Here is a 27107-nt window from a genome sequence, read left to right as displayed (position 1 = left end):
TGTATAACATATATTGTCACGTTGATAGGAAATACCATTGCAATGATTATACAGCATGTCCCATTTATATCTAACACATTTTTATTGTATAAATTTCTAAGAACTATCTGTATATTTGAATAATTATTCTTCAGTGTTATAGGTGAAAACTTGAAGATTTGAGCTATAGAATATTACGATGTGCCAACACGGAATTTATATGGTCACAGAAGATTTTTGTGGAGTAATACGCCAGAGACCACCTCAATTTTCTGATGTGAAAGATCGACTTCGGAATTCGGTCAATTGCTGCAGCTAACGGCAGTTTTTTTATGTGTGTATTATTATACGACGTCTCACGTGCTAAGATGAACACACGTTACCACCTTCATTCAATATTTTATGAAGGTGAAAATAGTGTTACGACACGGGGCATCTCTGCGTTCAAATTACCTTCTGAGTGCTCTCTGATTTTCAACAAGAGATATTTAATTTTGAGTTCTACAATATTAATCCGCGTTGGCACATCGTAACGTTCCATAGTTACAATCTTCAGGACTTTATCTGTAACACGGAAAATAATTAAATATGCCAGTTATATAAAATGGGACACCCTGTATATTTTGATATCACAACATGATCCTGACTGTAATTGTAATTTTTCTTTCACTATAACAGCCATGTTGTATCGCTTACACCCGCTTATTGCATTTCAACTGCACTAATCTGTAAATAAGTGTATATATTTATGACAAATGTAAAAATAATAAACAAATATAATCGTGGTACTAACACCATGTTACATGTTGTAATGCAGATGGTACTAAAAGTTCTATAATAATTCCTTGAGATGTTTACTGTATAGATCAGGTGCCACTAAAGAGTCAAGGTCCCCGCTTGGCTCAGCCATATTAATAATGTTATTGTTCATTTCGTATCCATTTTTTCTGGTTATATAAACTGTTTTGATATCAATATCTACATCTTCCCACAAACTGTTTCACAGTACCATTGTCAACCCTTCAGAGACCTCTTGCTGTAAGGAGTCACCACCTGCTGGTACCAGATGATTCAGATATAATTTAATTTAAATTTTCTCTAAGGCCCAATTGCAAGAACGGTTATGGGGTGTACGACGCCATTTACGATGACCTTCTTGCCCTGGTCTTTTTCAGCAATATCGCCTTTAACACATGGAATTCTGCACTTTTCGAAGCTTTGGAGGAGTCTTGAAACAAGTTTCCTGGTGGGAATTATTAGCTAGTGCTGTACTCAAAATATCGAAACTTCGAGATCTCTCCAGAGCTTCAAAAGGGTGGTATTCCTGAAACAAGATCAGAGCAAGAAGGTCATCGTAAACGGCGTCGTACACCCAACGACTGTTCTTGCAATTGGCCCTAATTAGGTGCACTGGCCACAATCTCGGTGGTGTTAACTTGGGTTGCTTTTGACTCGTATCAACTTCGTGCATCACCGCATGTTTTATAATAGGCTGGCTAGCTATGTGATGAATAAAAAAATCAACCAGTGAGATTCTTGGTTCTTCACTTAAAAGGAATATTCGTTATTATGAAGTTCTGAGAGTCAGGACCCAGGTTAGGAGCTGTCCAGTCCTAGCCTACATCCTACATTACTTATTATTTTCTTATGAACTGTCTCCATGACCTCAATCCGTTCACTATGATTATACTGTATATGAAATGTAGTTCGCAATATCGAGAATCTTTCATTTGGGAGAACCATCACACCAAGAAAATAACAGCGAATATTGACAACTTAATAATAATAATCATAAATCCCGCTTCTGACCCACTATTATAGTCATTATTTTCTTCCGAAATTAAATTTTGCTAAATGTTAAAAGTTTATCATTATTTTGTATTTTTAAATATTTGTTCCTTTATTTAAAAATAAAGTATAAGAATGGATAACATCTCGCATTGTGAATGAACGTTTATCTCCTATTAAATATTCTCCGAGTCAGAATGTCATGCATAGAAAGTGGTTTGAGATATATTTACGAGGGCAACATCTTGCTTGGCCTGTAACACATTCAAGCCTGTACGATTCACTCCTGGCACGCAAGGTCTCTAGGAAGTTACTTATGACCTTTTTCACTCTAGATTAAGAACCAAGGTGAGAGAATTACCTCTTAATGATCAATGCACACAGCGTTGAAAAGTTAAACACAAAAAGAAGTTCCGGTTTTGTGAGCGGGAGTTATCGAGGCTCAGGCATCGAAGCAGTGTTTCCTGAGACGTTATTGGTAGATGGTGCTCAGGCCACGCCCACACGCCGGGGGGGGGGGGGAGTCTTCCTCATTGGGAAGTACTTCCGGCAGGAAATATAAAGATTTTTAGGTTTTGTGCTTACATTAAGTGTTATCAATAAATGTACGAAGATATAGAATATTGTCTAAGGTTCTCTCGGTTAGATGAAAAAAGAATAAAGTCCGTAAGAGCGAGTGAGAAAAAAGTGAAATCAGCAGAGCCTCCATGTACCAGAAGTGGTTCTTTCTTAACGAACAAACGCCACAATGATGCCGTGCAATGAGTTCCACGGTGAGCAACCGAACAAAATCTTAAAAAATATTTATAAAACACCAATTTTTACTAAATCTAATGAATGCTTCTGAAATTTGCTGAAACTAATTGAAACTTAATAAATCACACTGAAACTCATTAAACCTAACTAAAACTTATTGAATCTTACAAAAATATTAAATAGTTTTTTTAAATAACTACAATTTACTGAAACTTACTGAAGCTTATCGAGTCTTAATGAAACTTATATAATTCGACTGAAACTACTTAAACTTAAATATTACTGAGAATTATTGCGACTTTATGAATGGTACACTCCTAATAATTTTTACTGAAACATGTTCAATTTTACTAAAACTACTTTCATCTCACCGAAACTTATCGAAACTTCTCAGAATTTATTGTATTTTATTAAATTTTACAAAAATTCCTGGATGTTACAGAAACCTATTTAATATTATGAAACATATAATCCAACTGAAACCTATCTAATATTACCGAAACTTACTGATCATATCTAGATTTTTTAACACATAATTAATATCTAAGCTTAAAAATTAAAAATCATTATATCCCGTCGAATTTTCTGAACACCAAGGTTGGAGGGTAAAGAAGGGTGACGTGACCTCGTGAGATGTGTGGAGACACTGCAGGTCACGCGAGGTGGGGGCTGTATCACCCCGGTCACGTCACCTTCCCGCTGTGTACCTTGGTCATCCTGCCAACCTGTGTAGCCAGTTTCCATCCTGGGTTATATAATAGCTCGTAATTTAATTCTGGTTTTCTTGTTTAGTTTGATTTATGGTTTGACTTTTTAATTAGTTTCTCACTTGGTCATTAACAATAATTACTACTACGACTACTACTACTAATAATAATAATAACAATTTAATGTTATTAAAACGGATTATGTTAAAAATAACAAAATAAGTTTTCAGACGCAGTCATTATGGTATAAAGGCAATTTAACTTGCAGCCCAATGAAAAAGGAATGTTAATTTTTCTCGGAAACACAGAGCAAGATATCACATCGATGTTACTATATATATATATATATATATATATATATATATATATATATATATATATATATATATATATATATATATATATATATATATATATGTATATATATATGTATATACACACACACACACACGAGGGCCCCTGGCACTCCAGGCAGTGACCGTACGATAAACGCCAGCGAAATTCGCGTTGAAACAAGTTACCTAATCGTCTGCGTTCCACCGGACACCGACAACGTCCTTGCACCGTCAACACACCCCCTCAGTGCAATATTCTTGCGAGTAACAGACTTACGCCCGGATAAATCTTAGTGTCAGGTCGGCATTACACGATACGGAAGCAAATCGTGAGAATCGTGGAGCAGGAGGTCGGTGTTACAGTCTTATAAGGTTGTGTGCAGGTCGGACGTGTGGGGCTAATGCTCAATAGATTTCCCTTTAATTCTCTTAAACCGCGACAACTGTGGATACTCATCGTGGAACAGTTATACAGGTAGGCTGTTTTAACTCGTACCAACAGGAATAAATATTTGTGGAATATTGATTTGTTCTTGTGTGATGGAATTTTTATGAGTCAAGTCGGTGTGTGTTTTGGGTACGTGTTCCGTCTGTATTGTTATATTTACATCCAGTATAGAGTTGATAACGACAGATTTTACTGAACGGCTAATGTAACCGTCATATATTACGGGCTTGTACAAGAAGACAAGCAACGTGGGATATAATGAAGATTAAAGACAACAAAATAAATAAATGTTCATCATAACGGGGTTTTTGCAGCCGACGCTCGTCAAGGATAAACAAACCCGCGCGCCATCTCTCGGCCACATTTACAGTTGTTAACAATTTGGAGGACTAACTCTAGTACAGTACTGGACAGTTCTATTATTTTTTTTATAAATCTTGAATTTGTTAATAAAGGGTTCACACGTATACCTACCCCATAAATGATATTTCTACTTACTGACTAGCTCCTGCACTAAGTTTCAACTCATGATTTTTTCAAATGGGACCTGTATACTGTATATCTATGTATTTAATACACAAAAAAAATACATCATATACTCTGTCCTGCGTGGCAGTGAGAAGTGATACCACCCCCAGTGTCAAGACCTGACTGAATTACTCAGAATAGGCAAACTGTACTACAAGCTTTGCCAATAAATTTGTTAAACTAACTATTTATTTAATAAATGCTAAGTATTTAAGATAGTTTAAATAGGAAGGAGACGATTATAATGCATTTAGATCTTTATGTGCTTTCACTACACTTAAAACTGCAATTTTCTATATGCCGCTAAGCTATTATCAATATTGCCACAGGATGGGCAGCTTCACGTCCAAGCCACAAGTAGATAGCGAGGATAGTCAAGATGAGTCGGTGACTGTACCAGAGGGCGTGGGTGACCAGAAGGAGCTCCTAGCATGGGTGCGCGCCCCCCTCGCCCACCTCCCGCCCCATCTTCCCCGTACATATCGCCCACGCCCCGTCCCTACTACCACCACGCCCACATCATCACCCTCTTCGCCACCATTACCACGCCCGCAGCCTTTCAGGGTTATGCAGTGGAACATCCTGGCACAAGGTAAAGTACCGGTATACTGTATCTCACTTTCACACTTTATATGTCATGATGTTTTCTTTGTCTATCGGTATGGACTTCTTCATGATCACATGAAGATCAGACACCCCAGCTTAGTTCATCTAAATATTAACCACCCAAACGCTACCTAAACTAACCTAACCTAACCTACCCCCAAAGTCCCCAGGCAACGTTAAAGTGGTTAATCTTCAGATGATCTTGTCTTTCTTTGTCTATCAGTATGAATGTTATTCTACATATCTTTGTGTGCCTCGTACACTGCCTACCAAAGTGTGTGTGTATTATATGTTTATACGTTTAAAGGTCACAGATGTGTGTGGGCTACATGTGGCCAGACGTTAGCTTAACACACACACCTCATCTATCATTAACTATTGATCCACAAAAGTAGTAACTTTGAATCTCAATTAAATCCCCAAATTATCTCAATTAAGAAACGTATTTAAAGCTGACCTTTAAAAGGGCAAGGGGTCACATTGGTCTGAAGTGCTTCCCCATTTGGAGTACTGTCACCCCGTCTGGTCCCCGAGATATGCTAGGGACTGTCAGTTTATTGAAAATTTTCGAAGGAGGTCCACCAGACTGGTGCCTGCACTTTGGCACCTCAACTACCCTGAGAGATTGGAGCGCCTGAACTTGCCTAGCTTATACTACAGACGGGCAAGGGGTGACCTAATTGAGGTATATAAGCATCTCAGGGGGCACTACTCAGTCAAGTGTCCTTAATTGGAGCTGGCGGACGCTCGCCCCACAAGGGGTCACACCTCAAGATTGAAGAAGCCGCAAATCCAGAAAACTGTGAGGGCAAACGTTTCGGAGTTGTGAACTCTTGAAACAATCTGCCAGAAAGTGTTGTGACGGCACCGAGTGTGAGCTCTTTCAAGACCAGACTTGACCAACACTGGAGCAGGTTCAGGTACATTCTGGAGCCGGTGCATGCCCAGTACCTGCCAACAGTGCGTAACAGAGAGCCAGTACATGACTAGTACTTGCCAACAGTGCGTGACAGAGACGTGACCGATCGCCCAAGCGGTTAACGAGCCGATCAGTGGTGAAGAGGATAAAAGAAAAGACGGAACCGTATGGGCAGAACGGATACAACACACTGTAGAGCCTGGAGTCGAATATTTTTGATGGTTCACAAGGAAGCAGTGTAAAGTAATGGGGTTGGCCTTGGCGGGACCCAACGACCCTAAAGACAGGAGTCGATTGACTACTGTTTCCAATCAGCTGCCGTGTTCCTTCTAATAGATATAGAGGGTTCACTTAAATAAACAGGAGGGGCTTGCCTGTATAATTTGATAAAGGGATTACATAAATAAAGACGAATAAGGTTTACCCAATTAGACATGAATACTTTACTTAAAACATATAAACTACAAACACAAATGCCGATACAAATTTAAAGATTGTTGCTACCACATTTAACAAATGAACATAGTTTCTTGTGTAGGTTAGTGAGGGGATACTTTTGTGAGGGAAGGTAAGTGTGTGTGGGAGGGAAGATTTGAGTGTGAAAATGTTCAAAGGAGGGCCACCAGACTGGTGCCTGCACTTCGGCACCTCAGCTACCCTGAGAGATTGGAGCGCCTGCACTTGCCTAGCTTATACTACAGACGGGCAAGGGGTGACCTAGTTGAGGTTTATAAGCATCTCAGGGGGCACTACTCAGTCGAGTGTCCTTACTTGGAGCCGGCGGACGCTCGCCCCACAAGGGGTCACAGCTCAAGATTGAAGAAGCCGCAAGTCCAGAAAACTGTGAGGGCAAACTTTTTCGGAGTGAGAGTTGTGAACTCTTGGAACAATCTACCAGAGAGTGTTGTGACGGCACCGAGTGTGAGCTCTTTCAAGACAAGACTTGACCGACACTGGAGCGGGTTCAGGTACATTCAGGAGCCGGTGCATGCCCAGTATTTGCCAATAGTGCGTGACAGAGACGTGACCGATCGCCCAAGCGGCTAACGAGCCGATCAGTGGCGAAGAGGATAAAAGTAAAAAAAGTAAAGTGTGTGTGTAGGGGAGAGGGAAGATGTGTGTGTTTGTGTGCATGCTCGTGCGCGCATTTTGAAATTTGAACACTTCTTTGGAGAATTTTGAAGCCAAATGCAGTTATATTGAGGAAATTAGAACATTGAGAAAATTTTAATTAACTGTATATTTATTGATAGTGTACAAATTCCCAACACACACACACACACAAAAGTGAGACATGACTGGAGTCATTCATGTGGTTTCAAGTCGACCAGCCCTGATATGTGGAGGCCCCCAGATTGTGGAGGCCCCTGGGCAGCTACCCACTTTGCCCACTCCTGAATCCGGCCCTGCTGCCACCAATAGCCGAAGACACGCCAAGCGACCCTCCCCACCTGACGTCTACTTTTATCCACTTCGCCACTGATCGGCTCGTTAGCTGCTTGGGCGGTCGGTCACGTCTCTGATACGCACTGTTGGCTAGTACTGGGCATGCACTAACTCTTGAATGTATCTGAATCTACTCCAGTGTTGGTCAAGTCTGGTTTTGAAAGAGCTCACACTCGGTGCTGTCACAATATTCTCTGGCAGATTGTTCCAAGAGTTCACAATTCTCACTCCGAAAAACTTTGCCCTCAGTTTTCTGGACTCACTGCTTCTTCAGTCTTGAGCTGTGACCCTTTGTGGGGCAAGCGTCCGCCAGCTCCAGGTAAGGACATTCGACTGAGTAGTGCCCTTTGAGATGTTTATACACCTCAATTAGGTCCCCCCTTACCCGTCTGTAGTATAAGCTGGGCAATTGCAGGCGCTCTGATCTCTCAGGGTAGCTGAGGTGCCGAATTGCTGGCACCAGCCTGGTGGCCCTCCTTTGGACATTTTCAATCAACGACAGTCCCTAGCATATCTCAGAGACCAGACAGGGTGACAGTAGGCTACTCCAGACGGGTAAGCACCTCACTCTTCAAGATCGTTATGAGGGACTAGAAATCTGAACGACCTTCTTGAGGGACTAGAAATCTGAACGACCTTCTTGAGGGACTAGAAATCTGAACGACCTTCTTAAAAGACCTAATAATTTAGTTGCCCGATTCACTTCTCGCAATGGCCCGAGAGCTTTAGCTCATTGTCAACATACACACCAAGGTCCTTTTCACAATCAGTCTCAATTAATGCAGTTTCTTCGTCCCGTTTGGACATATGATACGCCTCCTTACTGTTGGTACGTCCCAGGTGTAGCCTTTTACAATTCGTGACATAGATTGCATTTGTCTATTTTATAGTACAAGCGAGCAAGGAGCGACTTATAAAGTTAATGAACTCACAGGGCACTATGTAGAACACCACCTGCAGCTCGGGATGTAACGGCCTTGTCATCTTTATTACAATATATTATTATGACTTGGTATGGGTAGGATTTAAAAAGAGCTCGGATCGTCTTTGAAATCCAGAAATCAAGTAAACAGAATAAAGGAACTATCCAAAGTGTTACCGTTATATCAGTACAGTACTGTATTAGTATTTTAGGATAGGCCCATCACTTGTGTACACCTATCTAATTTGAACATAGGGTATATTAATTTTAAGTATTGTCTGGCTTTATTTCCAAAATGGATTTTGAATCCTTACCATAATATTTCAGAATGTTCAGATTATATACGCTGATAAAATTTGTATTCTTAAAACTTAAATTTGCATATGGAAAAGTCCCTGCCCTATATGGACTCATGAGATATTTATGTAGCCTATTGTTTCCTATTTACTCCGACCACATAGTTGGCACGGGCAATCCCCAATGGAAGTTCACTTTGCTTAACAAAGACGAATGAACAGACTGAGTGAAGTAAAACAAAGCCTAGAACTGCTTTTGTTGTCCTGGTGGCGCGGTGATTCCGGACCCTGTTCACACGCAGACGTCCTGGATTCAATTCCCTATTAGTGAGGTATTGTTTGTACTGTACAGTCATGGGCTCGTGGGCCGTGGGTTCGAATCCTGGCGGGTTGAAGTGTTGATTGTATATATATATATATATATATATATATATATATATATATATATATATATATATATATATATATATGTTAAAGTGACTCAACCCCCCTCCCCTAGCTATGAGACCTGCCCCCCAGCCACTTCCAATGACCCAACCCTTCCCCCCTTCCCAACATGTTTGAAAATAGATTCGAGGAACCAGAAGTTGTTGAAGGGAGGATGTAAACACGAAACAGAGCATCTGGTGAGTGATGATATAGCAGTATAGTGCAGAATATTTTCCATCAACATTTGGAATATTATGTACTATTTTTTTATTATTATCCCACAGAGGAGGGTTGTGTAGGGTGGTGGGCAGAGGAGGGTTGTGTAGGGTGGTGGGCAGAGGAGGGTTGTGTAGGGTGGTGGGCAGAGGAGTGTAGGAGTGGTGGGCAGAGGAGGGTTGTGTAGGGTGGTGGGCAGAGGAGGGTTGTAGGTGGTGGGCAGAGAGGTGTGGGCAGAGGAGGGGTTGTGTAGGGGTGGTGGGGAGGAGGGGTGGTGGGGTTGTGTGGGGTGGTGGGCAGAGGAGGGTTGTGTAGGGTGGTGGGCAGAGGAGGGTGTAGGGGTGGGGCAGAGGAGGGTTGTGTAGGGGTGGTGGGCAGAGGAGGGTTGTGTAGGGTGGTGGGCAGAGGAGGGGTTGGGTGTAGGGTGGTGGGCAGAGGAGGGTTGTGTAGGGTGGTGGGCAGAGGAGGGTTGTGTAGGGTGGTGGGCAGAGGAGGGTTGTGTAGGGGTGGTGGGCAGAGGAGGGTTGTGTAGGGTGGTGGGCAGGGAGAGGGAGGGGTTGTGTAGGGTGGTGGGCAGAGGAGGGTGTGTGTGGGGTGGTGGGCAGAGGAGGGTTGTGTAGGTGGTGGGCAGAGGAGGTTGTGTAGGGTGGTGGGCAGAGGAGGGCTGTGTGGGGTGGTGGGCAGAGGAGTGTGGGGTGGTGGGCAGAGGAGGGTGTGTGGTGGGCAGAGGGTTGGTGGGCAGAGGGGGTGTGGTGGGCAGAGGAGGTGTGTGGTGGGGAGGAGGGGTTGTGTAGGGTGGTGGGCAGAGGAGGGTTGTGTAGGGTGGTGTTGTGAGCAGAGGAGGGTTGTGTAGGTGGTGGTGGGCAGAGGAGGGTTGTGTAGGGTGGTGGGCAGAGGAGGGTGTGTGTGTAGGGTGGTGGGGCAGAGGAGGGTTGTGTAGGGTGGTGGTGGGGTGGTGGGCAGAGGAGGTGTGTGGTGGGGCAGAGGAGGGTAGGGGTGGTGGGCAGAGGAGGGTTGTGTAGGGTGATGGGCAGAGGAGGGTTGTGTAGGATGGTGGGCAGAGGAGGGTTGTGTAGGGTGGTGGGCAGAGGAGGGTTGTGTAGGGTGGTGGGCAGAGGAGGGTTGTGTAGGGTGATGGGTGAGAGCTGGACAGGGTTATATTTTATCATCTTCACCACTGACTGGCTCGTTAGCCGCTCGGGTGGTCGGTCACCTCTCTGTTACGCACTGTTGGCAAGTACTAGGCACGCCCTGGCTCTGTAGGATGATGCGGATTGCAAACGAGGTCAAGTCAAACCCAAAGACGTTTTACTGCTACGCAAAGCCGAAATAAAAAATGTGAGTAGGCATATTGGACCCAAGTCTTGAAGATGGTAGTTATGCAGATTCTGACCAGGACAAGGAGGAGGTGTTGAACAGTTTCTTTTCCTTGGTGCTCACAAGGAAGTATGCAAACAATCTTCCTGCATTTGAGTATAGACGATTTGACACAGTGCTGACCCACAATGTGTTCTCAGAAGAGGGTACGAGAAATAGATTGTCAAAGCAAAAGGTTCCTTATATCCCAACCCTGTCATGGTGCTTCCAAGTGCTGAGCCCCTGAAGATCCTGTTCTGTAAATGCCTGGATGAGCAAAAGGTCCCCCGTGATTGAAAAATGGCTTATGTGAGTTCTTTATTCAAGAAAGGAGATCGTCACTCCACGAATAATTATAGACCTGTGAGCCTGACCAGCATAGTGTGTAAAGTACTTGAGGGCATAATAAAAGATGCCATGATTGAACATATACTACGAAACAACCTTGTAAAAGATTGCTATCATGGTTTTACGCAGAGACGGTCCTGTTTAACTCAATTACTCAAGGAACTGGATGTTTGGACCCAAATTCTGGAACAGTGTGGCAATATTGACAATACTGTATATGCCTAGATTTTGCCCCCTCCATACAAATGTTTGTGGACGATGCCAAATTATTCAGGGAAATTAAGAACCAAACACTGCGAAGAGCTGCAGATAGATCTGAGAGCTTCAAGAGTGGTCGAAGAGGACGCACCAGGGTCTTACCAACGGTAAGAAGGCACATCATAATATTATGTCCCAATGGCATGAAGAAACTGCATTAATAGACCAAATGCGAAAAGGATCTGGGCGTGCATGTTGACAATGATATGAGAAGGTGAATCAAGCAATTACTGTATACTAGTAGGTCTTATAAGAAGGTCGTTCATATATTTAGATGGTCCGTCCCTCGTAACGATCTTCAAGAGTGAGGTGCTACCCCGCCTAGAATACTGTCACCCTGTCTGATCCCAGAAATATGCTAGGGACTGCCAGTTGATTGAAAATGTCCAAAGGAGGGCCACCAAACTTCAGCACCTCAGTTATCCAGAGAGATTAGAGTGCCTGCAACTGCCTAGCTTATACTACAGACGGGCAAGGGGTGACCCAATTGAGGCGTCTAAACATCTCAAAGTACACTACTCAGTCGCAAGTCCATACCTGGAGCTGGCAGATGCCCGTCGCACAAGGGGTCACAGCTCAAGGTTGAAGAAGCCACAAATCCAGAAAACTGAGGGCAAAGTTTTTTGAAGTGAGAATTGTAAACTCTTGAAACAACCACCTACCAGAGAGTGTTGTGATGGCACTGGGTGTGAGCTCTTTCAAGACCAGACTTGACCAACACTGGAGCAGGTTCAGATACTTTCAGGAGCCAGTGCATGCCCAGTACTTACCAACAGCGTGTATCTCTCGGGTAGCTGAGGTGCCGAAGTGCAGGCACCAGTCTGGTGGCCCTCCTTTGAACATTTTCAACCAACTGACAGTCCCTAGCATATCTCGGGGACCAGGCGGGGTGACAGTACTCCAGATGGGGGAAGCACTTCACTCTTGAAGATCGTTACGAGGGACGGACCGTCTAGATATCTGAACGACCTTCTTATAAGACCATATAATTTATTTGCCTGATTTACCTTCTTCTCGCAATGGCCCGAGAACTTCAGCTCATTGTCAACATACACACCTAGGTCCTTCTCACATTCACTCTCAAATAGTGCAGTTTCTTCATCCTGTTGGGACATATGATACGCCTCCTTACCGTTGGTATGCCCCAGGTGCATTCTCTTTGCACTTCGTGACATTGAATCTCAGCAGCCATTTCTTCGACCATTCTTGGAGCTGAACAGTGGCGAATATGATAAATATAAAAGTAAAAAGATGAGTACATTAGACATCCAAGGTTCTAAAAATGGAAATAAAATTCTAGTTGTTAAGCTAACAACTATAATGAGAGTATGTACACCCACAAAAAAATTATTCGGCACCCGTGTCATGTTGTATCACGTCGTAAGGGTGCCGAATAATTTTTTAGTGGGTGTACAAGGTGAATTGCTCATACGAGTGACAAGTATATGGTCTATGCTATGATTGATTTCAAAACAACAGGCTTGCCACCTTGCAGGGTGGAACTGTCACAACACCATAACTGTACCTGTATGAGGTATCTTCATGTGACTGGAGGGTACAGCATGCCTTTATAACCTTACAGCACTTAATCCACTTCACCACTGATTGGTCTGTTAGCTGTTTGGGTGGTTGGTCACATCTCTGTTACGCAATGTTGGCAAGTACTTGGCATGCACTAGCTCCAGAATACTGTATATCTAAACCTGTGTCGGTGTTTGTCAAGTCCCGTCTTAAATCTAGTACACACTTGTTGACATACCGTCTGGCACAGGAAGTCTGTCCAACAGTGTCAATCAGGCTTGTCAGAGGAGTTGTACACACCAGCAACTATCATTTGTTGTCTGACCAAGATGTTAGTTACTTTTACTTTTATCCTCTTTACCACTGATCGGCTCGTTAGCCACTTGGGCGGTTGGTCATATATCTGTTACATACTGTTGGCAAGTACTGAGCATGAACTGGCTTCTGAATATATTGGAACCTGCTCGAGTGTTGGTCAAGTTTCTCTGCAAAAATATCCCATTCAATCAATGCTGTATGCATTGGGGCATTGCCATGATGCAAGATCCACTGTTTCAGCGAAAAGTTCTGGATGTTTTCATCTAACCTTTTCCGAGCCTTTTATCCAACCCTTGCACGTAGGACTCGATTATTCTCTATTTGGTCAAAACCTGCAGAGTACAAATTACATATGTTACGTATGAGATAATTAATTCACTCATACGTTCCTTCACTATTAACAACTACATATGATATATTTGAGTAGAGTAGGGTGTTAAGCCATATAAAAACTTACATGTTTCAGGTCTATTGTAGGACTTATTAGCTCCCTGACTTGTTAGCGCACTGGACGGCTAGAGACTATCTTCTGAACTACACAGGGAGCGAGTTAGTCAGCCCGAGGCGAGGGCCATCTGTTTCACATTTAACACCTCAGCAAAGTTCGCTGTAAACACTCCCTCTGTCTCTCTCCTGTCTCCCTTTCTCTCTCTCCCTTCTAGTTTATCCTACTGTGGTGGTAACAGAGTACCAAAGAACAAACCAACTGCCTTGCCCAAATGACTAGTAAGCTGATTAGTGGTGAAATGATACATTTTATGAACTGTCCATTGTTAATGAAGTACAATACTGGACTGTACAAACTCATATCAATAACCATTACGAAACAGTGATCTCTTGGCTAACAGAATTACTGAACAGGTCAAGATTATACAAACATTTTAGGTTATATTAACTTAGGTAAAATTTTAATTTATAAATTTGTCCAGTACATGCATTTTTAAGATTACATAAATTCATGTATTGTAGATCAGGTTAAGGTACTGTACTGTACTATAGGTATCCCTTGCTATACAAATGGGTTAGGTTTCTTGAAAACCATTCTTTAAGTGAATATCCATTTATCAAATAATATAACATGGGAAAAATAGGACTTGGTTCCCCTAAATTCTATTCTGTAAATTAGTTCCTAACCACTGCAGTTTAGTAACTAACTATAAGATTAAAAACCCCAGTGTACAAAGTACCTAAAAAAAATTTAATCATTTCACAAACAACAAAAAACCTACTTAACTAATGTATATTTGTACCTAATTACTGTAATTTAGAACCTAATTACTGTACAGTACTGTATTTTAGCACCTAGCACATTAAGAAATTAAAGAATATAAACTTGGTACATTGCCTTAAGGCACCATAGGTTTTGTCTGATGGGAAAGAAGTGTAAGAATAGAATATTTGTATAAGCAAATATTTGCAGAACGAACATTTATGTATCGAGGGATACCCACACTGAAATTATCCTTCTCCAAATTTTTTCTTCCAGGGAATTATTCTAATCATCTTTTGTTGTCACAGCACTAGGGACGCATGCAGACAACTTTGTCAAGTGCCCACCTACAGCCTTGGAGTGGAATACTCGTAGGTACCGCATCCTGGAGGAAATCCTTGCCCACATACCGCAAGTCATCTGTCTCCAGGTAAACTATTCAGTAATTTTCATAATTTCTTTTATTTAAGAATGGATTTGCTGCTTAAGAGTGCCGTTATGTTGTGAAGAATGACAACAAATAAATAAACCAGACAGAGTACCAAATAGATGTCTTTAGGCCTTGTCGTAGAAAAGGAGCACCACAGCAGATTAATTTTTTTTTTTACGGGGATTAGCCCACCCGGGCACAGGTCGTTGACCCACATCAGGGCCTAGGGGGCGAAAAAATAAGAATAAAAAGAAATTAAAAATAGAATGGAAAGGGTTATATTAAACTACGCCATGAAGATGCCGGAAAACCAGCTTTTTAAAGCGAGACATTGTTTGAGTGTGGAAATACAGAAGAAGGCAGAGCATTCCACAGTTTGACTGTGTGAGGAAAGAAGGATGTACTATAATGGGTTATTCTAGTGTGTCCGACATCCACAGAGACATGGTGGGCACCGCGGGCAAAATGTGTGTTACGAGCCAGCGGCCTTGCTGACGGTACGCAGGATGCCAAATCCACCGAATATTGCCCATTAAAGTACCTGTAAAAGAGAGAGAGTGAAGCAACATTGCGGCGAAGAGAAAGGGAAGAAAGATTGTCAACTAAAAGAGGAGAGTTAATAAGACGAAATGCCTTTGATTCCACCCTATCTAACAATTGCACTGAAGAGGAGCCAGATATGAGAGCAGTACTCCAAGTTAGGACAAATGAATCCCTTATATACTTGAAGCAAATGCTCAGGAGTGAAGTAGCTACGGCATCTGTACAGCATTCCCAGCTTTCGGGAGGCAGCTTTAGCAATGTTGAAGTCAGTTACGAGTCTTTGATTGACTGTAGATGAAGGAAACGTTTTGGACACTTTTTAATATAATGTAGTAGGTTAAGGCTTTCAAGAGTGAAAATATAAAATTATTGTGAGGGTTAACTTTTTCGGAGTGAGAGTTGTGAACTCTTGGAACAATCTGCCAGAGTGTGTTGTGACGGCACCGAGTGTGAGCCCTTTCAAGACCAGACTTGACCAACACTGGAGCAGGTTCAGATACTTTCAGGAGCTGGTGCATGCCCAGTACTTGCCAACAGTGCATAACAGAGACGTGACTGACCACCCAAGCGGCTAACAAACCAATTAGTGGCCAAGAGAATAAAAGAAAAGAAAAGAAAAGAGTACCTGTAGTTTGTTTCAAGACAACCATTTTCTTCTTTATCCTCTTTGCCACTAGTCAGCTCACTAGCCAGTACTGTATTGTACCTTGGTGATTACTGTATTCTGTTTTTTGGTGCCATTTCCATGATTGTCGGTCATAATGCAGGGTGGTCCAATGGTCCTTATTTATTTTGTTGAAGCAATGATTGTTCTGGATAAAAATGTAATAATTTATTAAGTGTGTAAGGTATTTATTATTGAGCACAGGTCTAAGATTTGACGTGAGCACCAGATTTGTCTACTGCATTGCAGAACATATTCACACACATCTGGAATTATTTCAGCAATTGTCCTGACAGTAAGGTTTTAGCAATCTTGTAAGTCTGTACAGAAATTCTTGCTTTGTAAACCTATGACTTCACAGAGCCCCATGCAAAGAAGTTTATGATGGAAAGTCCAGAGATGGTGTTGCACAGGGTCTGTTTCTACCATGTCCAGTACTGTACTGTATACAGTAGTTATTTGGTAAGAGCTCATCAAGGCACACATGAATGATGTTTGCAAAATCTTGTGGAATTCCTTCTAATTGAAAGACAATGGTGTTATTCTAAATGAAGTTGAGATTCAAGAAAGTGCTGAAACATATCAAGATAAACTGACCCTGTTACCGTAGCTTCAACAAAGAAAATGATTAGCAGAAACAGCTTTGTGAACATGGCTCTAAGAGGTTCATTGTACTGTACTCTCCTAGTACAGTATGTGACTGTCAAGTTATGGTTCACACCAGAGGAAGTACTGGCACTTCTCTATTTCGATTTATGAAAGGGTTCTGTTCCTGGAGAACCTTTCGTAAATCATACCACCTCTTTATACCGAAATAATTGGTGAGCAGCTAATTTGGTATTAGGAGTTTTTGTATCAACCAGATAAAAAAAATCGTCCAATGAAAAAGTTTGGTATTTTTATTCCTGATAAATTGTTACAATACTTTACCAGATTTTTTTTTTTATACAGAGTATACCCGTAAAATATAGTTTGGTAACACAAAACTTTAATAAGCGCTAAATACCATACAGAATACCATACGTACATAGAAAAATATAGTAACACAAGATACTGTACAAAAAAATAAATAAAAATGATTCTATATTACATAAACAGGTGGAGGAGCTGGTAAGCAAGCAGGATGGGGTTGAGGAATTAATAGGCAAAGTAGTTGGGAGGAAGAGAGAGAGTTGCTGAACCCATGGGGGTAGCACATTGCCCCTGGAGGCTAGAACTGTAGTGGAAACAACAGCTGCATACTTCCTGCCATTATTTAGCAAAGACTTGGCTTTGCCAATGGTAGTATATTTTGCATGACTCTTGCAGAAAACAGATTTGTTGATCTGATATTCTAAGCATTATTTACTTGACAGGTTTGTGGTCTTTACAATTAATGAACTTAGGTGTTAAGGAGCACAGACCATGTTCTTGACCAGAGCAGATGCCACAGATCTTGCTTGTTTTACAGCTGTTGACTGAGTAGCCAAAACCATAGCAGCTGTAACATTGCATGGGTTTATATGGGCATAGTATTAATCTTTATCTTTTATCAAAGACCAAGTGAAAAGGTAAGACAGAGTCAACAAATGTTAGGACTTTATATACTTTCCATACAGTCTTCGCACAAATCAAGAATCTCCTCTCCCGAAGTCATGCAGATCGGTCTCAAAGTCAATTCCATTGGCATAACTAAAATATGCATGGGTCTTAATGTCCCTGATCATGCCATCCAGCTCCAGTCTCATCATGTTAAGCATGCAAGACCTGGCATGAAGAAGAACCGAGTTCTTCCAAAAACATTTATCGGTCTTATAGGCTCCTCCAACTTGACGTTGGAGGAGCCTACCCATTTGTATGAGGCTGCACCTTTCAGCCCTGGCAATTAGAATCAATCAGCACAATGCTTTGGGGTGTCTGTGTTGATTGCCCTGCCTGAGTTTGTGTAGAAGTATGCAAGTTCTCCAATCAGGTGGACAATAAACATCAAGGTACAGGTTGTGGAGATTTTTGGAACATGTGTTCTTTTGTAGTGTGTTTGGTCTATTCTCTTTATACACAGTTAGATAAAGTTATGCTCTAGTACCAGGAGATGGGAAAAGAAAACTGTCATACAAAAATAAAGTTTATTCTATAGAATGATCAGTGGAGTGCTGGACTCTAGTCGAGTCTGGAGAGCTGTGTTTGGTGCTGGGTAAGAAGTATTATTCTTTCCGTAGCTGGTGAGGAATAAAGCGAAGGTGATTGCTGGCATGCCCTTTTTATCCCAGTGTGGAACAGTGTGGGAAACCAGTGGTGGTCTGTGATTGGTCCAGTGGCAGTCTGTACTTGGTTGGTCTGATAGCCAATCAGCATGTGGAGCAGGTGAGCATATGCTCGTGTGAATTTGGGGTGTCCCCTACACCCATAAGAATCCTACTGTCATTTTCCGTGGTGGGGATGGCTCGAGATGAAGTAAGGGCATTTTCATGTTTGAAGAAAGAGACCCAAGCCTCCTGAGAGAGATGTTACTCCTTCAAAATCGTAATTGGTAGTAGCTGCTTAACTTGGAGCAAATTAAGTCACTTGACAGATTTGGGCTGCCTGGCCACCCTTGAAGGGGATGAGAATAAACTATAAGGGCTTAAGGTGGCAATCCCTGAGACTTTATTCACAGAATCCCTTTAGCAGTCTGGGCTAAAGCCAGGATCAGCAACATTGCTGGCAGAAGAAGAAATAAGAGTTAAAGAAGAGTGGTCCATTGATGAACAGGGGTCGTTAGGTTGGAGTCAGGCCAGGGGACACACATTAGCCCCAGGGGTAGTGGGGAGGTATACAGGCTTTCATTAAGTTTGATGACACCTGTTGGACCAAATGGGGTGTCGACTATCATAATGCCATAAATGTCACGAAAGGTCTATACCAGGCTCAAGCTTTTACATCCTCACCTAATTGATATTTTTTTGTCTTTTCATCATTAATGTTTCCACCAGAAATTTGTGTTTCTCTACAGGAGGTGGACCACTACAGCCTACTGGAGCGGGTTCTGGCCACTGTGGGGTATGAGGGAGTGTTCATGCCCAAACCAGACTCGCCATGCCTCTACTTGCCTACCAACAATGGTCCCGATGGTTGTGCCATCTTCTGGGACAACACCAGGTTCAAACTTGTGACCAAGGAGACACGTGTGGTAGAGGTGTGGCATGTGCAGAGTAACCAGGTGCGTTTTGAGTGTGTTATGTTCGTGAAATACATTTTGATGTGGTGTACAGAATTTTCCTGTTTGGTTTGTGCAGAGTAATGAGCTAAGTGTGTTGAGTTAGGGTTTGGTTTGGTACATGTAAGTAATGAGGTGCATGTTGTGTGGTGTGATACATGTTATAGTACAGTATAGGCAAAATGTGTGATGTGTATTGGTACATGTTGTGGTGGTGGTGCATGTTGTAACAAGCTACAGACAATTACCTATTGAATAGGATGCATGAAGATGAAGAGAGTAAAAGAAATAATCATGTGAAGCAGAGGTTATGTAGTTTAGAATTGTGCCTTAAGACTGCGAAGAAAGTTTTATATAAAAGAAAAAATTATGTAATCCGTAGTTTTCATTTTAGAGAATACAGTACACAAAATAGGAGGCAGGATAGAAAGAGCCCTATGGGAGGACTGAATTAAGACTTAGATACAGGTACAAGTTTATAGTTGGAAATTCTAATTAAGGCTCCAGTTTAGGGCAAAATATGAGGTGCCTCCTGTGAATGTCAATAGATATAGGGCAGTAACATTTTGTAAAAAAGAAAAAAGACGAATGTACATTTGTGGCTGTGAAATTGAATATGAATGTTTAAGTATAGGTTGTGCAAAAGAGGATGATTGTATTGTCTAGTTTTGACAGTTTTTGTATTTAAGTGAATGTATCAGAAGTGAAGACATCTAAACTGTTTTAAAATCAGAGTATGTGACTTCCATTAATGTTACTTACATATTCCTCTGAAAAATGTATGACTTACACTCATGGAGGCCACTTCGTGCACAGTTGGACATCTCTTACGTAAATCATGATTACAGCTACTCCCCGATTCACGACCTACTCGACTTACGACGACCCGGACAGACGACCGCCTCAGTCGCACAAAAATTTTGTCAAATTACGTATTTTCGAGTCCCAACGTCAGTGATTGCGCTGTGTACTGACAAAATTTTCGTTTGTAATTCACTTTAAAATGGCTAGCAAGCTTAAAACTGAGAGTTTTGTGGTGCTGAGAAGAAAAAGAGACACCCATTTTAGATTTTCTATGTATTATTTAAGCATTTTCAACTTACAACCATTTCGACTTACAACCTGGATTTGGGTCCCTAACCCCGTCGTAAGTCGGGGAGGAGATGTATTTTGTCTTGTTCTTATCTGTGTCTTCTCATACTGTTTTTCCATCACCTTAGGTTATCTTCTCTAGTCTTTCCCTTTAACCCGTTACCTCAAGCTTTCTTATAGTTGTTTTCCTTGTATATGTCTGTACCATCTAAGTGCTCTGTTATTACTGTTGTCACCCTGTTCTTAGCAATCTAACTTTCACTATTCTGCCATTATTTCCACCTTAGGAGAGAAAAGTATTGCTCTATTTATCTATCCCCAATACTGCTCATTATACAACACCATTGAAGTTTTTCATTGATCTTGGCCAAGTAAAAGAGTATTGCAATAAATAATGCACAGTAAATAATATTTGTATACAGGTACTGTATAATAAAAAAGAATGGCCAACTGGCAGCCTTTTTTTTTTTTACTATGCCCTAAATCCAGGTAGCTCTTGTAATACAGTTCAGGCTGCTGACTAGAGCTAAGATATACTCTGTTAGCCCCTTTGGGTTTATCAATCCCCTCTCCCTCCCTACCACATTGTCTCCTGATTTGGGTACAACAGCTACATTCTGCGAGTTACAGTAAGAGGTCATCACATCCCAGGCTGAGGTTTATCTCCACCAGTTAGAATCCAATTTCAACACATTACTCATACATTATTTTATTTCCTAGCTTGCAGCCATTGAGAGCACAGCACCAGTCAGACTCTACTATGACCACTTCTACAAAACCTAAGTGTCAAAGGCCCTTGGGAGACACATAAGGGATAGTCACCAGAATTTATTTGAGTTCTAGATGTTATTTCTTTTTATTAAATGTCTCCATTAGTTATGCCTATACTGGCCAAAGGTACTGTATATCAAATGTTAGAAATTCTTAGATACAGCTGTACCGTTAAACAGTACCAGCATTAGAAGCAAAAAAGATTTAATGATAAAACAAAAACAAAAATCTCTGGTTGTCTTCATCTCTCTGATCTAGTTTATCTGGATCACAATCCAATTCTGACATTGAATCTGACTCCTACAGGATGATATCATCTTCCTCAGGTGCCTGCATCTTTTTTGTATAGTAATTCATAATGATGAATCACGTTAAATTAGCACTAGAAAATCAGAGACAGAGGGACACTAATCACCTATATGTGACGGCATTGCCGAAACAATCTTTCATTTACCTAAAAAAAAAAGTACATTATGATTTCATGCCTTTATTTATTTACCATATGTATCATAATATGTATTACTGTACTGCATATATTTTCAAGGCATATGGCAGTATAACATCAATACCTTTATTAAATAATGAAGAAAAAATTTTTGCCACCACTAGACTGCAACACTTACTGGGTACCAAAGGTCATTCCACATTTGCAGGAGGGTGCCACAACTATGGAAGACCCTCTTACAGTTTTTTTTTTAGTGCTATTGGGTAAACCTGGTTATCACAGATAAGTACAAGCTGCTATCTCAGGAATTATCCTGGCAACATAGCAGGTAACTCGCATTTTACGCGCATTTGATTTAAGTGTTTTTAGAATAACGCGATTGTTCAATTAATACCAAAATCTAATTTACGCGCACCTATTTTTGAAATAACACACTCAAGACAGTTTAAATTTGCCGCACGTATTCGCCTGGCAGTGGAGTCGCGTGTGATGCCTGGTGAGGTGCTTTATAAAGTCGCAGTCATATCAACATCAACGATTTTAATATTATTGTTATTAATAATAATTATTATAATAATGTAATAATTAAGATTATTACTACTAATGATGAGGATAATGAAGTATTCTGTACAACAACTGTGACGACATCCAGCAAGCTTTCTGCATACCGCTTTTTCAGTTTATACCAGCACTACTTTTTCTGTGTTTTCATTTGCCTTGTGTGTTTATCACATACCTTTTTAGTGTTAAATGCTGTTTTCCCCATTGAGCATGTCTGGAATATGTCCATCTGCCTCCTCTGGGGCGCCTAAAGCTAAGTAGGCACGAAAAACAATCGTAATGGCCGTGAAATTAAATGTGATCACCCGCCTTCAGAGAGGACAGCGTGTGTTGGAGGTTGGCAGCGTGCTTGGTTTAAGTGAGAGCACTGTTCGTACCCTGTACTGTATATGAAGGTTTCCCTAACCTGTACCATTTACATGTACAGGTATTCTTATGGGAAAAGTATGTTTAATTACGCGTTTTTTAATTAAGCGGTGATTTTCAAGAACGTAACCCCCGCTTAAAACGAGAGGTGGATGCACAATCAATCCTGTTTTCAAACACAACCCAGTGTCAAGCAGCTTGGATAATCTCCTTTTCTTGGATTAGTTAGTACTTAGCTGGAACTGAAATATGAGTAATGTGTAGGTGGAGGCTTGGCCCACTTATGACTTTGCTCCAATAGAACAGCTATTGCACCTAGTCACCCAAAATAAGGGGACAATGTAAAGGGGAAGAGGTTTATTAATCACCTTTGCATGCACATATGGAGAAAGGAAAGTACTGTACAGGCATATTGTAGTTCCCCAGTGAGTAGCCTGCATTGTAGGAGCTTCCTCCACATATGCTTTGCTAAAAAACAAGATATCAGAATCAATCTCTCAATTTTCTGAAATGGCCTATCTTAAGGAACCATTGGAGATTATATGAAAAGTGACTGACGCTGATAGGACATGCCTTTATCGAATTATCTTTACAATATACACTCGCCACAATAAGTTCCAGAACGCTCAAAGCATTATACAATATAAACAAATGAGAAAACTGAACATTTCTCTCTGAGGAAATGTTAATGCCAATTTAATTACGGTACTTCTTTTCACCGGTAAATACTATAAAGACAAACAACCTCTATTATTACGAATTATTGAGTCACTGTGCAACTAGACATACCAATCATTCTGAGATGACACAAGCCACAGTGTTCATTCTGAAATCTGTTGTGCCCAGCTGTTCGAGAACTATTTGTGGCGAGTGTACCTGTGAACGTGTACATCCGTACATAAAAATAATCATCTAAACTGACTGCATTTGACAAGCTATTGTGTGTTACAGAGCTCAAGTTACTAGTGTCTTACTGTGTGGTAACACCTCTCCTTGCAAACTGTGATCAACTGTCTTCTTTTTTTTTTGTCCTTTAATTATTTTCCTAAAACCATTTAGTAGGTGTTTCAGTTAGCACTTGACCTGTAAGAAATTTCTACCCAAGCATAGAATTGTTTAATTACATCTTTAATTCTTTATGATCTTGTGTTTCTCCATTATTAGTTATAATCATGGCCACTTTGTACTTTTCATTCTTATTTCCACTTTTTTTCATACACACTTTTAAAGTCCAGTCCCTATTATAACTTGAAAATGAGACCTGAGCCCAAACCTGTGAACATGTGTAACACTTATTCATTGTCTGAGTTTAGGAGATGGACTTGGATTTGATACAGGATTATGACTCAAGACTCAGGGTCAGTAAGTCCCACTTGTACAACTCGTTGTGCAGATTGCTGTTTTGTAGGTAAGTTAGTTGAGTTTCACTTGTTTTGTTTTTCTTTAGTTATGTTGGTGTACAGTTTATTTCAGATGAAGTGAAAATTTGGTGATGTCTTGATGTTCTGTGGATTGCTCTTTGACAGTTAAGGTATGTTTGCTTTTATGTATGTTAAAGGATATTTTATTTGCTTCAAGGAAAATATACTGCTTTCGGAATACTGTTGTACAGTACTATACTACCAGGGGTGGATCCAGGATTTTATGAAGGGGTTCGGATTTTGGGTGAACAGAAATACTGTAGTCACATTTTATTTAAATAACAAGTAAATTAACGAAACCAAAAACATTTTAAGGGGGTTGTTAATTAACAATACTCTACATGACTTTCAAAGATTGACAACACAATATAGCATAGCATTATGGGTACAGTATATAAAATAAATAATTTCTTATTAAATACAGTATCATAAACAACATACGCCACTGACTTTTTTCACATATTTCCACCACAATTTGGTTTTGCGAGTGTTATGCTGAACTCATTGTAGCAGATCCTTTGACAACGCTTATGGTTATAATCTCATAATGACCTAACATTATGTATACACAGTTCCTCTGTGATTTTGAAAGGACAGCTTGACTCGAGTCAGCCAGCCCGGCCCAACCACCAGTTGTCGTTAATCTACTTGCCAATGACATCGTAATTCTCACACACAGAGGAATTGTCAAAGATTTAAGCTTACCGAGATGAAGGAAGGGCCCAGAGAAAAGAGGTCCTTGATATCACACTTTACTTAAACCAGCCAATAAAAAAAAAGTTCGCTGCAGACTCAAAACAACTCAAATTTGGCATAAAAACTGCCAACCTGACAAATCTGGGCTACATACAGAGACTATAGAATGGGATTTCATACCTACTGTTTAACATTCATTTCTATCCAACTGTACACATGACTCCCTTCACTCAGCAAACTTAAAAGCCCAATGATAATTACAGTTCATCCAAACTTGGCTCATTTACTTTTGGTAGATGACCTTCTTCCCATGCTGTCTTACCCTTTACAGTAGTACTGTACTGTATTTGAAAGGAACTTTCTATAACTTTACTGCCAATCATTTACCATTTCTCTCTTACTCGCATTTATTTTAAGAACTTGGACATAGAAGTGACTTGGTGATTAAAAGAAATTGATGTGAAATTGTAATTTTATACAATATGGTACAGTATTTGTATGTTATGTAATATATGTGCATAATTGTCCTTACAGTAATATGATAACTTTATGGGTCCTAATAATTGTTATTAATAGAAAGAGTTCAAATATTTTTCTTATTTGTGTAAGGTGTGTGTGTGTGTGTGTGTGTGTGTCACTCCTCTAATGATATGTTGTTTTAAAATAACAAAAGATTTTTCAGCATACTGTATTGTACTGTGTATGTTTTCAGTTTTATTGATGCCTGAACTGTTCTGGTAAGTTCTAGCTTCAAGATATACAGGAGAATTATTTTGATGAAGGTAATGCTGCACTGTGTGTGCTACCATTAAAGACAAGGCTTTTGTAGTACAGGTATTTTGCTTTAAAAGGATAATAATTTTCCCTAATCTGTGAATATATAAAAAGTGAGAAATTATATTAAAATGGCACTGTTGCAGGTGGCTATACTTCTGGTACTAGAGGAACGAACAACAGGACAGCAGCTGGTGGTATTGACGACCCACTTGAAGGCACGACAGGGGGCATTGCTTTCTAGCCTACGCAATGAGCAAGGCAAAGATCTCCTATCATTTTTAAGTGAACATAGCCACCTCCGACCCACCATTGTGTGTGGAGACTTTAATGCAGAGCCCAGTGAGCCTGTGTATGCTACCATGACAGAAGAAACTACTGGACTGGAATCAGCATATGCCCTCTTGCATGGAGGGCAGGAACCACGCTACTCAACCTGGAAAGTGAGAGGGGAGCAGGACTGCTGTCATAATATAGATTATGTCTTTTACACTCCAGTAAGCCTACATGTTGAAGGAGGTCTTGATGTACCTACAGAAAAAGATTTGGGACCTGGACGTGCCCCAAACTTATCTTACCCATCTGATCACTTCTCTCTCATCTGTGATTTCACCTTCTCACCAATAAAAGATGCAGATATCACCACTGATGTTAATGTAATAGAAATAGATAGTAATCTATAACCAGTTGTTTGATGATCTCTTGTTAGTTCCTAGCTATAAATAATTTAATAATAATATATGACCTTTAGCAGACGAACAAAAGTTTTTATTGATTTCAGTGTTTGCAAACTTGTGGAACTACGGTAGTTTTAATAGCAGTAGGCCTATACAGATAGTATTGTATATTATGTCAGAGAATTATCAACCTAGACTTACTGAATCTCATTCTCAGTCACTATTCACTAGTGTAGGTACAGTACAGTATATTAAAATGTTGCACTGACTGCAATAACAGTTTATTTAGAGCTTCTACTACATTAAAACTTATGTATGTACAGTAAACCAATTCACTGATCAATTTCCAATATTTATTCCACATTAAAAATTCTATAAATTGTGCATTTTTCACTTATTACAAATCTGCATTTGAGTAAATTAGGTTGAGACTAGTTAAGGTACCTGACATTTCCTGGGTTTGTTTTTAATGAGGTAAAGTTAACCAGAAAGAATTTCAATGGTGTTGACGACACCCCCCCCCCCTTCCCAAAAATTAAGAGCACATACAAATTATAACTATAGTGTACCAAATTTCAGCTTTGAGGAGGAGGAGGAGGGGGGTGTCTGCCCCAAAATTAGACATTCTTAAGGATGTTTACATCACCATACCAAATTTCAGATCTAAATCTTAAAAACCATGGCCATGTACAGTAAAGAAATAATAAAATACAGGTACCCTGTAAATACATTTTTAATGAGGGGGTTCCAACTATGGGGGCTGACCCCATAAAAATATACTTTCATGACACATCTTGGGTGCATGATCATTTCCATGCCAAATTTCAGCTCTCTATCTTCAAAACTGCAGTCATTTATAACACACATACAAACAAACTATGCTTTATATATTAGATTGTCATAATGGTACTGTACTCTAATTGTATATCATTTGGTGACCAGTGTGTCCAGATCTTGTGTTGAGCACTACTTCCTATTTGCAAATTTCTCATTTTCACTATAATGTATTACTATATCTGTATAGTTTGTAATGTTCTGGACTAGTGGTCAATATGGCACAAATTCAATTGTAGAGCGAGGTGGTGTTGGCTGGCATTATTGTGTAT

The 27107-nt window shown here is 40.5% G+C and overlaps 1 protein-coding gene across 5 annotated transcripts in view; it reads left to right on the top strand.

Moving 5' to 3' along the window:
- The window catches only part of LOC121869506 (nocturnin-like), a 36969-nt gene extending 10246 nt beyond the window's left edge, over positions 1-26723 (top strand). For 4 of the 5 annotated variants that reach the window (XM_042370901.1, XM_042371078.1, XM_042371249.1 and 1 more), the window contains exons 2-5: positions 4871-5133; positions 14695-14816; positions 18995-19201; positions 25471-26723. In XM_042370901.1, the coding sequence (XP_042226835.1) occupies positions 4871-5133; positions 14695-14816; positions 18995-19201; positions 25471-26007 (1129 nt within the window). In that variant the 3' untranslated portion in view covers positions 26008-26723. Of the gene's footprint in view, positions 1-3718; positions 4041-4870; positions 5134-14694; positions 14817-18994; positions 19202-25470 lie in introns of those variants that run through there. The other variant, XM_042370991.1, reaches the window with a different exon arrangement.
- Positions 26724-27107: the final 384 nt, after the last annotated feature.

Source organism: Homarus americanus, unplaced genomic scaffold, assembly GCF_018991925.1.
Source record: "Homarus americanus isolate GMGI-L3 unplaced genomic scaffold, GMGI_Hamer_2.0 scaffold51859, whole genome shotgun sequence".
Taxonomy (NCBI): Eukaryota; Metazoa; Arthropoda; class Malacostraca; order Decapoda; family Nephropidae; genus Homarus; species Homarus americanus.
The sequence above is the reverse complement of the archived record's forward strand: the minus strand, read 5'-3'. Positions and strand labels throughout refer to the sequence as shown.